Genomic DNA, 13257 nt, shown 5'->3' with positions numbered 1-13257 from the left:
TGTCACTGCTGATTGCAGGGGGTTGGGCCTCGAAAGATCCCTTCCAACCCAAAACATCCTATGACTCATTATATGATTCTGTGATCCAGCAACCCACTATCAACTTCTAGGAGCAGAAAGGGTCAAACAGCACACCTTTGTCAGCACAAGTGCTTCAGCAGTGAGCTCTAAAACATGCCACAGCACTCCAGAGTTGAATGAAACGTGTCCCAGATGTGGGCAACCCCCACTTGAGAGTGGGCAGCACAAACACCCATGACTAACCCCCCAGGACATACCTGGTGCTGCTGAAATGGTGAGTGGTGGGGGGCTATGAAGCACTTCCTCCAAGGTTTCTTGGGCAAGCCATCCAGCCTCACTCCTCAGGACTGCACAGTTTTTTCTTGGAAAGAGGTAGCATATGAGGGAAGGGATCTGCAATGGGAAAAGGGTGAAACCTCTGTCTCTGCCATGGAAAAACTCTTCCCCACACTAAGCTCCAGGTACTGAGCCATAGGGCTTCCACTACGACAAACACCCACCTCATGCCACCAGCAAAGGCCCTGCCAATCCCACTGCAACCTGCTCAAACAGGGACCCTGGGTTTCACCTCATAGTCCAGACCAGTGAGGCCATATTGCTGCTCTGAGCGGTGCCATGCTGGGTGATGGCCATGTGGAGACACGTTCCCTTTGTCACAGCCAGACACAGCAGAGCCCTGAATAAGTGTTGAAAAAAAAACAGAGAAATGAAAATTGGGATGAAAGAGACCTGCCCAGGGGTTCTGTCACAAGGCAAAATCCAGGCTGTAAAACATACTGCTTACCTTGGACCCACATCCTGGCAGAATCCCTGACTCACATCCCAGACTCTTGATTAGCTGATGGCCCTCAATGAAGAAAAGAAATACCAGGCTTGCCTGAAACCACACAAGACATAGGCATAAGAGACTGCAAACAAGGCAACAGACTGACAACATCAGCCACAGCCCGATGAGAGCGTCAGGGAGCAGCAGAGGGCTGTACCTCACCCTCTGTGGGGTCAAGTCACAGATGTGGGGCAGCATCCTTCCTCATACTGTCCATCCTCCTCAGGCTCAAGGGGACAGGAGCAAGCACATTTTGGCAGCCTGGCTCATCGCTGGCCCTGGACAGACCACACCAGCCAACATGCTCCCTTTGCCATTAGGTTCTGCTGCTGCTGTTTGTGCAGTGCCACACAACCTGTCTCTGCATAACACATTGTCCCAGGCACAGCTCCAGTGCTCAGGCCAGCTCCCCTGGGCAAAAAGAGCAGCCTGCAATGAGGCAGCATCAGCGACTCAGTTAAACGAAAGCAGCTAGGGTCTGGCTGCCACCCCTAGACTTTGTCTGGAGCAATCCATGCCAGTGGGAAATACCCACAGCATGTGTCCAGCCCGCCCTAGACACAAATATTTCATCACTGTAGTACAAAAGCTCTGAACTCTGCTGAGCAGGAGACACAGCCCAATCTGTAAGAGAGCAGCCAGGCCCCTGGGACTGGCTATGCAGGGAGGGAGAGGAACCACCAGCAATAAATCCCAGCTCCTGGTATCAATACCTGTTGCTGAAATGGTCCAGGTGGGCACAGTTGTGAATGGGACTCAGGGCTAAGAAAGAACCAAGGGTCCCTACTGCCCATTTCAGTCACCACTCCATACCACAGAGCCCTAGCACAGGGCCCTCCCCAGCAGATACTCAATGCCCAAGGGCACATGCTGCTGACACACCAGGCCTCTCCTCAGCAACCCTGCTGCAATCCACAGCCCAACTACTTGCCTCTGTTGACGGAGAGCCCCTTCTCCCTCCTGTCACCCTGCAGAGCCTCACAAAGGAGCATCACAGCCTCATCGAATCAGCCCAGGGTGTACCAGTGCACAGCACAGTTGCAAGCACCAGCTGCTGCCCAGCCTCCTGGGCCTCTGAAACTTTAGAGTACCCAACTCCCTTGCCCTGGCTGTGTTCTCATAGGCTACAGCTGAAGTCCTTGAGCTGGCAGAGAAGGGTCCCCCTGTGAGACAGGGACAGAAACAGGACACTTTGGAGGCCTGTGGGGCCAAGTTGCCACAGTGACACTTTCACTAGCCAACGGTGAAGAATTTGGTGGCCAAGGATGCTCTTAAGCAGGTCCCTGCACAGGGCATTGGACACCACATAAGACTTGTCTGTTCGGCCTCAGGGCCTGGGTGTCTTTGTGCTGTGGCTCCAAATGTCAGATGGTCTGGTCACACATGGCCAGCTGCCCTGGAAGGCCAGGTACCCTCAGAGCCTGGTGTTTCCCAGCGCATCCCCAGCCTCCAGAAGAGGCAGAAGGGCAGTACAGGCAGGGCTGCTCCCCTGCAGTGTGAGCACTTTCCTGGAATTCAGCATAACCAGCTAGAAGTCACAGAACTGGAGGAAGGCCTCTGCTCAATACTCATACAACTTTGCCTGGACCACAGACAAACCTCAGCCCATGCTGATCAGCCTGGCAAGAAGTTAACAGCATCCTGAAGCCAGCTGCCAGTGTGATAGCCAGACGTAATGACACCGCCTCCCTTCTCCCAGCCTAGCCTATCTCTAGCCCTCTGAGCACCCGGTTCCCCCTGCGGATCCAAGCTGATGGCTTTCAAATGGCAAGCGATGGGTCCCTCCCAGTGGCTACAGGAAGATTAGTCTCATCCTTTTTGCCAGCAGCAGAGAGAAAAGAGCCATGAGCCCAGTGACTGCCGCTGGACGGAGAGACTGTTACGGACTTGGAAGCTCTGCTGCACTGGCAGGGTCAAGAGCCACCCAGGCCTGGAATGTGGCCAGGTTAAGGATGACATATTCCCCCCCATCCAGCCACACCCCGACAGCCACTGGTAATGACGGCGCGAGTGGGAACAAGGACAAACACGTAATACAGGGGACACAGCCCACGGCACTTACTGCTCCTGCACCGCTACTGGCAGGGACGTGCTTCCCTCAGGGACTCGATGGTGCACATACACCCAGGAGAGCCCCAAGACCCTCCACAGGGGCCTCAGCTTTCCCCACGCTGCTCCTCCGGCACTGCCGTAGCAAATAGCCCGCGGCCTCCACCTCCCTCCGTCGGAGGGACCGCTTCCGGGCCGCGGCTCTCAGGGACCCCACAGCTCACCCTGGCGGCAGCCGCCGCGGGGCCCTGGCGTGGCGGGGACGGAGCCAAGGTGGCGGCGCTGGAGGCGTGTGGGGTGGCGGCGCTGGAGGCGTGGGGGACGGCGGCGGGGGCGTGGCGGCAGCCGGCTCTTGGCAGGGCGAGAGCGCCACGGGGGAGGGGAGCGGGCGGCGCGGTGCTGGCTGCGGGGTCCCGAGCGGAATGCGCCGGGGAGATCACGGCTGTGGAGATCAGAGGCGACCCGGGTGGAGGCATTCGGGGCTGAGGGGGATCTGTAAGATCTGGAGCTGAGAGGGAACCACTGGGGAAGTCGGGGGTGAGGAGACCCAGGGAGCTGCAGGGATCTGGGCTGAGAGGGATCAGGCTGCGAGGAGTGGATCTGAGGAGTGCTGGGGTGGGGATGGTTGCCAGTGAAGGGGGCAAGAGCCTTGTGGCAGCCCGGCAGAGTCCTATGGACATCTAGTAGGCAGGTGGCTGGCCTGGGCAACTACAAGCTGCGAGGGACACCACAGAGCATGGGCATGGCAGTGCTGGAGCAGCTGGCCTGACAGCTGGCAGTGGCCAAGATTTGACGAGTGGACAGGCACGGCTTTGCTGACGTGGCCCTGGCCGCAGCCCAGGGCCTGGGGCTGGTGTTGCTTAAGCCACAGAGGCTCATGAGCCGTAGCAGTCCCAGCGTCACCAGTGCCAGTGAGCAACTCAGTGACCCCTGAAGCCTGACACTCGCCAGGCCCTGTGACAGCCCTGCTTTTTCCCATCCCAGCATGGGTCCCTGTAACCTTGCTTTGCTGGGTCAGGGCCAGGGGAGTCTCTCTCCACTTCATCTCTTGAGTTGCATTTCTGTTTCCAAAGCTGAGATCTACAGGCTCTGCCCAGAAGACATTTATCTAGTTCACAATGGCCTGGACAAGGCCTTGGGCAAGGTGGCATTCAAGGTGGGAAGCAGTGCAAGGTACAGGGTATCCCCAGCTATCCGACTGTGTCAGCTGGTTTGAGGTTTTGCTGTGCCTGGCCCCATCACACCAGCCTGGTGGCACTTCCAGTACCAGCCCTGGGCTCAATCCCAGTTGCAGAAGCAATGGCAAGGTATTTGGGCAGGCCTCCAGTTCCTGCCCTGGCAGGAAGGGTAGGAGCCTCCTGGCAGTAGCTGTGGGCTGAATTCAGCCCATTGGCTGCACCACATGGGCTTTTTACAGCACTTTGCCTCCACTCTACCTGCCCCAGCACCAGCCTCAAGACATTTAACCTAGTAAATCGTCCACTGTAGGAGGGAACAAGGATCGTACAGTCCTGCTTTCCTCATTCCTTCCAGCCAGCTGCTCTGACCTCCGGGGAATGGATGTTCCTGCAGAGCCAGGGCATGGGGACTGCAGCCCCTGTCTGGGGCCACATCCCCAAGTCCCTGCAGCAAGAGATTCCGAGCTCATACCATGTATGCTGGGATGACTCTTACAGACTAATGGTAGTTTCCTCCTTCTCTACCAAGGGGACACGACAAGGTATGATCCTGCCTTAGGGCTTTGCACTCCAACCCGAGTGGACCTCAGGAGAAAGGGATGAGTCTTGCCCTGACCTGAATGGATGGCTTTTCTGTATTCCCACTTTGATTCTTCTGACTCCCCTCAGACAAGCCCCTGCTCCCTTTCCTCTCCTTGTTTTTCTCCTTCCCCACCTCCCTTCTGCTTTCCTGAGTGCTGATGTCAGTTTGGCTGCCATGGAGGACATGGAAACAATTAGTTCAAGCAGCACTGCCAGGCCTGGCAGGAGCCGAGGATCTCGGCACAGCCCAGCAAAGCCCCTTCCAAAATCATGTTTCTTGGAGCAAGCACTCAAAACCACCTAGAAAACATGTATGACTGCTTCCCCACTGCCCAGCCCCTCACAGCACTGTCCCCTTGCCCAGATATGTCTCAACCAGGCCCTTGGGTTCTCCTTCTCCCCTTGAGATGGTTTGGCTCAGAGCTGGCACTGGGTTGCTGGAGGGTAAACTGACAGTGTCCAGCTATGTCCTGGCTCTGTTCAGCACCAAGTCACTGGAGAAGCTGGAGCAGGTCCTGGCCCGGGCAGCAACATTACTGCTGGAGCACATCCCATGGAGGAGAGCACCCACAAGGAGCTGGGGTCAGAGGATGGATGATGCAAACCTTGGCATGACTGTAGCATAGAGGAAAGCTGGCCCTACCAGGCATCCTGGCTGGGCACTGGGGCAGTTGCCCTCTATCCCCCACAGATCCAGGCAGCTTGCGTCCCACCCAAATCCCTGCTGTGGCTTCATACAGCAGTTTGGCGCAGAAATTAAATAAACCCTTATCTTTAGTTCTGCCTTGCTCCTGCCCTTCTCCCCTGTGTTGCCTGTTGGTCTCAGGCAGTCTCTGTCTCTCTGTGGCTCAGATCCATATTCCCATTCCTCTTCCATCAGCCCAAGCTTCTGGTGGAAAGTGAGGAGTAATGGGAGTGACTTCCAGAGGGCCCAAAAAACACTTCAGTTTTGTTGATAAACCGTGACAAACAATCACCTGGAAGCTCATAGCTGGGCAGCACACAAGGGCTGTACCCAATGGACTGCAGTAAGTTGCAGAGCTAGCCTCATAGCTTTTTATTTAGGTGGGTTTAAGCCAAAACCCCTGCAGTTGTTACAGGTCTCCTGGTGGGAGGGAGGGCAAGAAGCAGTGTTCACACCACTACCACTGCAGTTCCCAGAGCCCTGTCCAACTGTATACCCTGCAAGTGCAGCTGCATGGAGAGCTCCAGCACACACAGCTCCTTGCCTGCAGAACAAGCACAGGGGCCCTGTCTGGGTCACACATATAGCCCTGCTGCTTCTGCATGCTTCCTCTGCTCCTTTACCAGCTCCTGAGCTCCTCCCATATCATTGAACTTCTATGTGTGACCAGGCGACAGGCAGGGGACCAAAGGTGCCCCCAGCCTACCATCACCTCTCCACCCTGCTATGTCAGCCATGCCTGTACTGGCTGGGACCCTTGCAATTATGCAGTTTGCCATCTCCTTCTCCCTGTTCTCCAGCAGACCCACTGAGATCTTCAGGTCCTGCACGATCTCCTGGAGCCAGTTGTTTTTCTTTAGGAGGTTCCTGCTGTAGCTGTTCGACTAGACCCAGGTGTTGCTCTCCCAGATCATTTGTTTGGTGGTCTCAGACACTTCACTGTGTGTCTCAGCTACCAAGGCTTCCACTCATTGCTCCATCATCTTCACAAAGTTGTGGGGAGAAGAGGGGTGCAGCCCTCCCCCCCAGCTTTGGACTAAAGTCGCAACCCACCATCCTGGGGCAAACCCCAACAGCTTCTCCAGGGCCAAAAGGGGCAAAGAGAGGAAGCAGCTCTGGGGGCCTGCTAGGGAGCCCATACCTCCCCAGCTCACCCAGACTACAGCTAGTCAGAGTGTTTTTAAGGAAATTGTGCCTCCACCCCAGAAACCCCCTCAGTTTTCATGCAAATGTGGTTTTGCCAGAGGAGCTGAGGTTTAGCACCAAACAAGGCCAGACTCTTGGAACGCAAAACCACTCCTGCAGAGATGGATGCCAGAGCCCAGCAGGACTCAGCTGCCCATCTTGGTGCTCAGGCTGGGGTAAGGTTTTGAGTCCCAAGGCCAAACCTAGTGCCAGGGGAAACTGTTTCCATCAGCATTCCCAAGGAAGAAATGAGCTCCGTGGAAATGGCACCCACATTTTCACCACAAGGGTTTCTCCAGCCTCCCTATTTCACTTCAGCTCCCTCCCTCTCTTTCCTCATTACAGATTTCATTCCCAAAGCAACACCCAGACAGAGAAATTGCCAGACCCTTACCTCCAGAACTCTGAGGTGACCCTAGTGAGGTCTGCCCTGGGGATATTACATGGGGCAATGCAACCCATCACAGTCAGCACCTGGCACATCAGCTCAAACACAGTCTGCTTTAATCCTCCTTGGGGTTCATCCCTGACACAATGCAAGCGAGGGACAAGTCCAGTCGGTGGCAGGAGGCCACAGGTGCCACTGTGAGAGCCAGCCTCCAGCCTGCAAAACACTCCCTAAAGTCCAAGCCGGTGGTAGTGGCAGAGTTGGTATCACTCACAGCAGTCCTGGAGATGTATTCTCAGCAAAGATGGAACACAGTGCTCCACCTGGTAGGTAAAATCCAGCCTTGGGTGGATTTGCCACCGGCAGACTTGAAGGACCCTGGAAGGGATCTGTCCAGGGCAGCTGCATCTGTGAGGAGTGGGAGTGACCAGGATCAGGCCACTGTTCCATAGTGCTCCAGGCTGGGTCACAATCCCTTTCTTCTGGGATACAAGGACACAAGTGTCAACAATCAAGCCAGAAGCAGCCCTGATGTGTTCACGGCTGCAGCAGAGGCAATGGGAGGGTTGTTTTCCGACCTTCCCAAGACTTGCTCCAGGGAAGCTGCACAGGCAGCACAAGCAACCTCAGGCAGGGAAAGTCTGCTCTGGTGTTAACTGTGGCAGTACCAAGCGAGTGTGAGGGTCACCTGCCAGAAGGGCTGCTATGCAGAGACACAGTCCCAGGGAGACCTGCTCTCATGGGGGGAGAGCAAGCAGTGCCCGGGTGATGGCCCTAGCTCTCTCCAAAGTAGGGTGAATTTTGCAGGAGCTGAAGGAACATTGTCCTTTCCATGCTTGAGGGACTGGGGAGCAGCACAGGCTCATGGAACACCAGGACCCAGTCTTATGGAGCCCTTCAGCCCAGTGCAGCCCCATATGGGACACCTGCATCCTCTTCTCTGCGCAGAAGAGAAGGTCTTATCTCTGTTTTGCAATGCTTTGATGGGGCCAGCTGCCGCCACATGGGAAAAAAGAAACTAGGGATTCAGGACACATCCAAACACGGCACTTACAAGGAGGAGATTCTCAGCTGCTCTGTCCCCCATGCCTGGTGTTACATACCCAGGTACCACAGCCTCACTTACCATCAAAGCTCATCCCGGGTGATGGTGCGAAGGCGGTCTGCACTGCCCCTCAAGTCCCTCAGAGTCTTCTGTGAGCCAGCCCAGTCAGTCTGCTTGGTATCATCATCCCAGATGGTGGAGGTCTCAGTGTCACTCAGCCAGTTGCTGTCCCCAGCATAGTGGGTAGGATAAACCAGGAGCGGGTGAACCGAAAACACCAGCAGGTCCCGAGGGGTGAAGTGCCGCTTGTAATCCTCACTGGGAAAAGTGGAATGGATCCAAGAGGAGAAACTGGTTTACAGAGCATGGCCCAATGGAGAAAAAAGGGCTGGGCAAACCACTCTTGACAACCTGGGGAAGGCACCGTGCAAGGCAGGTAATGGGGAGGGAAATAGGTACCAGGGAAGGGATCTAGGGAAGGCAGCCAAGCTGGAGGGCTGCCCTGCACCACTGTTGCCTGCCGAGCCGGGCTGTAGAGTCATCACAGAGGGAATAGGATCCACTTCTCCCCATCAGCCTTGGTGGCATAGGGCCATCTCTGGCATGGAGAGGGTCTCCAGCACAGCATCCCACTGGTTTGGCCCCAGGACTGGGCTGTCTGGTGTCCTTACGCCAGCAGGCATGGGACTCCCAGGTGCTTTTGGTTCACAATCCAGAGACTCTGTCCACTTTCAGCATCCCTTTTACATGCCTAATCCCTCTGTTTCACCATTATGCTCACTGGCTTTCCTACCTGCCTATCCCCAGGGCCACCCTGTCACTGGCACTCACTCACCCCTTAAATTGCCACCCTCTCCCCAGACACAGCCTTGCTGCTAACCCCTATCTAGGAAGAGGGGCATAGACATGCCCCAAGATGGGGTTGAGACCCACAGCCATGGGAGGGAGATCACAATCTCCCCACCACCAGGGTATGTAGAGCTGCTTCCCCCTCATCATAAGGTCAGGACCCCCCAGGCAAGGCAAACATTGAGCCCCAGTTCTGTCCCTATCACCATCCCCCCATCCCATGCTGGCAGAAGGACATTTTCCAGTGGCCAGTGGCCAGGCAGCTGTTAGTGGGGAATGAGCTCATGCTACAGATGTTTTCCTCCAGCATTAGTAACACCAGCTGGGGAGGGAACTTGGTCAGACAACGACAGTGGAGAGGAAACACGTGCTGCCTCACCAGCACAGCCGTGCTGCTCAACCAGCACCACTCCTGCACCCCCTGCTCCTTACTTGGGATGTTTGTCATACATGATGGGCAGGAACTCATCCACTGGCAGCATTTTGGAGAGGGGCTTGGCAGCCAGCAGCTTCTGTGCCCCGCGGCGGGAGATGGCATAGGCCAGCGTCCAGTATGAGTACCCAGCCACCACCAGGTTCTGCACACCCTCCACAGGTGCTTCATCCTCCGCATTCACCTGCTTCCTCCCAAGGTAGCTGCAGAGAGGATGGCAAGCTGTGAGAGTCAGCCTCAGGCACCTGCAGCCCACATCCCACTTCCCCCCAGTCCCAGCATCTACATGAGGTCCCAGTCCTGCTGTGCCTCCTCCAGCTCCTCCATCAGCCGTTGCAGCCGTGCTGGGAAGGCAGCCTCAAAGCGCACATCATCCTCAAAGACCACCGACCGCTCCAGGCCCCGGGACACAATCTGTAGGGAGGGGGCAGAGGTGCGTACACATCCCAGCACTTCAGTGGGCCATACTGGGTCCACTCCTCCTGCAGGACACCTTTCCCCTCAGGTCCTCCAGAAACCTGGAGACACTCGTGGGATCCCTGCCTTGTGCTGGTGGCCCTTAGGGACCCTGTGGCCCCCATACCTCTTTCCAGATGCTGTAGTGGCTGAGGAAACAGCCAACCTCACCCTTGGTGAGTGTGCGGCCAGAGAAGGGGTCGTAGTACCCGGGGAGCAGGTCCACCCCCAGCACTTTGATGTCGCTACTGTTGAGGGTGCTGCAAGGCAAGAGGCTGCATCAGCAAAGTGTTCTCTCCCAGCCAACCCCAGTCTCCCCTGCAAGGTGATGCTTGGGCATTCCAGATCAGGGACGCATCACCCCACAATCACCTCCCATCCACGGCATCCACCACCTGCGGGGCAATCTCCAGCTCCAGCAGGGATGCCAGCATACGCTGGCGCCGGTCTGGCCTCCGCACCAGGTTGATAAGGAAGATCTGGGGAGGAAGGGGAGAGCCCCACCAAGGGAGCATGTTGTCACAGAGTGAGACACAGCTTGCCCAGTCTCCACAGGATGTGGGATAGAAGGCTTGGACAAAGTCTGTGACAAGCTTTGCCATTCATGGATGCAGCCAAAGAGATGGCCAGGAGGATGTGGGGAGTCTTTAGTCACTTACTTCATCAAAGCCCATTTTTGTGAGTGGCTTGGGGAGAAGGGAAATGTGTCTGGAACGTTGCATGGGGGGACCATCCACTGCAGAAAGAGGGGGCACCACTTTGCTGCAGCCCGGACCTCACTGGGCAGGACCAAGGACCAACAGCTCAGCCCCAGGGACTGGCAACAGGTCCCTGGCACCCCAGGGCAGGAGACACCTCTAGGCTCACCCATGGCCTCCAACATGAGATGCACAAAGTTGGCATGTTCATCTTTCAGCATCTGATGGGCCTTCACGGGGACATTGATATAGCCAAAGTGCTGCTGATTGCACACATGAACCTCTGCACCTGCCAGGTAGGATGAGTGAATATCACAGTCCCCACAAACCCTCAGCCCCCAGCTCCCCACCATCCTCACCAGCTGCTTGGCAGGAGTAGGCAAAGACAATGATATCATCAAAGGCCCAGGTGTAATTGGGATGGGGTGGGTAGAAAGCCAACCGCGCTGTCTCCTCCTTCCGCAGGTCGATCAGGAAGGTGGCATAGACCATGGGGACAGAGAAGCAGCCTACTCGCTGACGGTTCTTGGTGGGGAAGTAGTCAGCCGTTCGGCGGTAGTACCCCTGTTGCACACTGGTGTGATGCCTCCATGGTGGGGACTCTTCCACCATGGGGGCATCCACTTCCCCAGGGCTTTCCAGGGACATACCTGTGGTGTGATGCCACACCAGAAGTTAGAGTAGAAGGTCTGCGAGTCCAGCATGGGGGCCACCACCGACTTGTTTTGCGCCATGAGAAACTTGAGGGTCTGGTTGTTGGTCAGGATGCTGTCCGTGTCCACAAACTGGGGGGGACAGCACAGGTCCTGGAGATGCAGGGATGCCCACCTCATCCCCCACCTGACCAGTGCCCCATGTCCCTTACCAGAATATAGTCTGCCTGCTGCTCGCGGGCATAGGTGAGAGCCTCCTGCTTCAGCCTCATCAAATTTTCATAGCGTTTGTAGCTCCAGTGCTTGGGCCCAAGCTCGTCGGGATAGGAGCTGGGCCAGAGGGAGGCAGGGGTTAACCTTGCTTGCTGGGAATGCACAAACTTAGTGCAGCATGCCAGAGGGCTGAGTCAGCCCAGCTCTACATGTCTACAGCTCCTCCTGGCAGTGTCCCCAGCCATCGAGCAGAGTGCTGCTCCAGAAGCCACTCAAAGCCCCCCAGTATGCCCCCAGCCTCACCTGGGTTCCTCCTGCACCTTCCAGGCCACAGAGTGATAGTCCTTTCCCACTGCCTTCAGCCATTCCTGCAGCATCGCTGTCGTGTTGTCCGAGTTGTGGTCAGTTGCACACCTGCAGTGAGGGACATCAGCCTCAGAGGATCCCCCCTTGAGGGACAACTACATCCGGGCCCTCCCCAGCACTATAAATGTTCTGGGGAACACGACACTGAGCCATCCACAGACTGGAAATAGAATGGGTAACATTACTGCAGACCATAACATGTAATTTGAAGGAACCAAGGCTGTGCTGGCAGGAGGGGGAAGACAAATGGGTAATTGCTTTCCTGATGCAGCCACCCGCCAGGCTTTCACCACCCCTGCCCTTACAGCCCCTCAGCAGCCCTGGCCATGCTCTCCCCCTCGCAGCCCTGCGGCTGCCCACCATGAACTTTAGAGCACAGCGGCTTCATTGCCCCCTACAGTGCACCCTGCTGCACGCTACAGCACCCTTGTGCACTCCACTGCACTCTGCAGCTTTGGCAGCCAGAGGAAAGGCCCCAACAAGCAGCAAAAATGCCCCTCCTCAAACCTTCCCTTACTATAGACAGCCACCATCCCCAACTCTCCCACCTGACCTCATGACCGATGGGGCTGAGCCTCCCGGGGGCTGCAGTGGGCAAAGCACCTCCTGCTCCTGGCATCTGCCACCACAGACACAGCCCGGCCACCCCTGCCAGGACCCCACTGCCAGCCCTCCACCCACACCCCCAACACCCCTGCAAAAGCAGCTACAGAAAAGTTTCCAACGAGCGCCAGCCACAGACGACAACAGTTGGAGGAGCGAGGGAGAAGAGGGACTGGGGGAGCTCGAAGCCACCCGCCCTCCAGCATGGTAAAAAGGGAGTTTGGGAGTTATCTTTGGGGAAGGAGGTGAGTGGGGCCAAGACCTGTAAGCAGTGTCTGTCCTTGATGATGTAAAATCCGACCAAGCCCAGGGCTCCCCTCCCTCACCAGCTTCAGGTGAGGAAAGGTGGGGTTCCTGCTCCCTCACAGTGGGGCAGCACCCAGCTCTTCTCAAGTCCCTGCTGGGCCCCACACCCAGCGAAGTGCTGTCCCTCACCCTTTGAGGCTGGAGGGCTATTACCACCTCGGGTTCCGTTCCTCACAGAGGGTCGCTGTGCCCCCGGGGTCTCCATTCTGTTTCCTCCACCCAGGACCTCAGTATTCCAAAATCACCCGTAGTCCCCAGTTCCCTCCCTCTCCCCAGCTTCCCATTCCCTTCCCCTCAATGTCTTTTGAGTCCCCACTACCCCCAGCACCCCATTACCCCATACTCCCTTCCTAAGCCCTAGGACAATCCATAGCATCCTCATTTCTCCAGGGCTCTCTATTTTCCCTGTGGCCCCAGAATCTAGGCTCCTCCCGATAGTCCCTTTTCCCTTCTCTCAGATCGCTGCTACACCCTGCACCCCAGGGTCCCTACTCCCCGCGAGGGTTGCTCACCACAGGGCGATGCTCCCCGCGGGATAGTCCATACGCTCCAGAGCTCCCAGGCAGTGCGGCAGCGAGTGCTGGGCGTTACGGGCCAGTAGGGCGAGCACCAGATGTGGGGGGGCCGGCCCGGTGCCGGTGCCGATGCCCGTGCCCAGCAGCAGAAGCAGGGAGCACAGCAGCCCCGTAATGCCCATGGCGGAGGCGGGCGGGGAAGGGGC

General features: G+C 56.9%; 2 protein-coding genes across 9 annotated transcripts in view; one reads left to right on the top strand and one right to left on the bottom strand.

Annotated features, from left to right (window-relative positions):
- The window catches only part of CERCAM (cerebral endothelial cell adhesion molecule), a 20799-nt gene extending 7542 nt beyond the window's left edge, over positions 1–13257 (bottom strand). For 2 of the 8 annotated variants that reach the window (XM_068156127.1, XM_068156128.1), the window contains exons 1-15: positions 13049–13256; positions 11565–11675; positions 11261–11378; positions 11046–11201; positions 10755–10959; positions 10565–10684; positions 10357–10433; positions 10070–10176; positions 9825–9957; positions 9528–9655; positions 9241–9444; positions 8041–8277; positions 806–898; positions 522–697; positions 279–414 (exon numbers count right to left, since the gene is read on the bottom strand). In XM_068156127.1, the coding sequence (XP_068012228.1) occupies positions 8043–8277; positions 9241–9444; positions 9528–9655; positions 9825–9957; positions 10070–10176; positions 10357–10433; positions 10565–10684; positions 10755–10959; positions 11046–11201; positions 11261–11378; positions 11565–11675; positions 13049–13233 (1779 nt within the window). In that variant the 5' untranslated portion in view covers positions 13234–13256 and the 3' untranslated portion in view covers positions 279–414; positions 522–697; positions 806–898; positions 8041–8042. Of the gene's footprint in view, positions 1–278; positions 415–521; positions 698–805; positions 899–7013; positions 7397–8040; positions 8278–9240; positions 9445–9527; positions 9656–9824; positions 9958–10069; positions 10177–10356; positions 10434–10564; positions 10685–10754; positions 10960–11045; positions 11202–11260; positions 11379–11564; positions 11676–13048 lie in introns of those variants that run through there. The other 6 variants (XM_068156133.1, XM_068156134.1, XM_068156130.1 and 3 more) reach the window with 6 other exon arrangements.
- Positions 2957–5288, top strand: PTRH1 (peptidyl-tRNA hydrolase 1 homolog). Its single transcript, XM_068155598.1, is given in 6 exon segments — positions 2957–3362; positions 3505–3807; positions 3970–4069; positions 4144–4247; positions 4250–4340; positions 5078–5288. Coding segments are annotated over 6 exon segments (1209 nt in total). The 3' UTR covers positions 5283–5288.

This window comes from Melanerpes formicivorus, unplaced genomic scaffold (assembly GCF_026170545.1).
Source record: "Melanerpes formicivorus ecotype bairdi unplaced genomic scaffold, bMelFor1.0.p_v2 SCAF_33, whole genome shotgun sequence".
NCBI lineage: Eukaryota > Metazoa > Chordata > Aves > Piciformes > Picidae > Melanerpes > Melanerpes formicivorus.
This window is presented reverse-complemented; position numbering and strand designations above follow the sequence as displayed.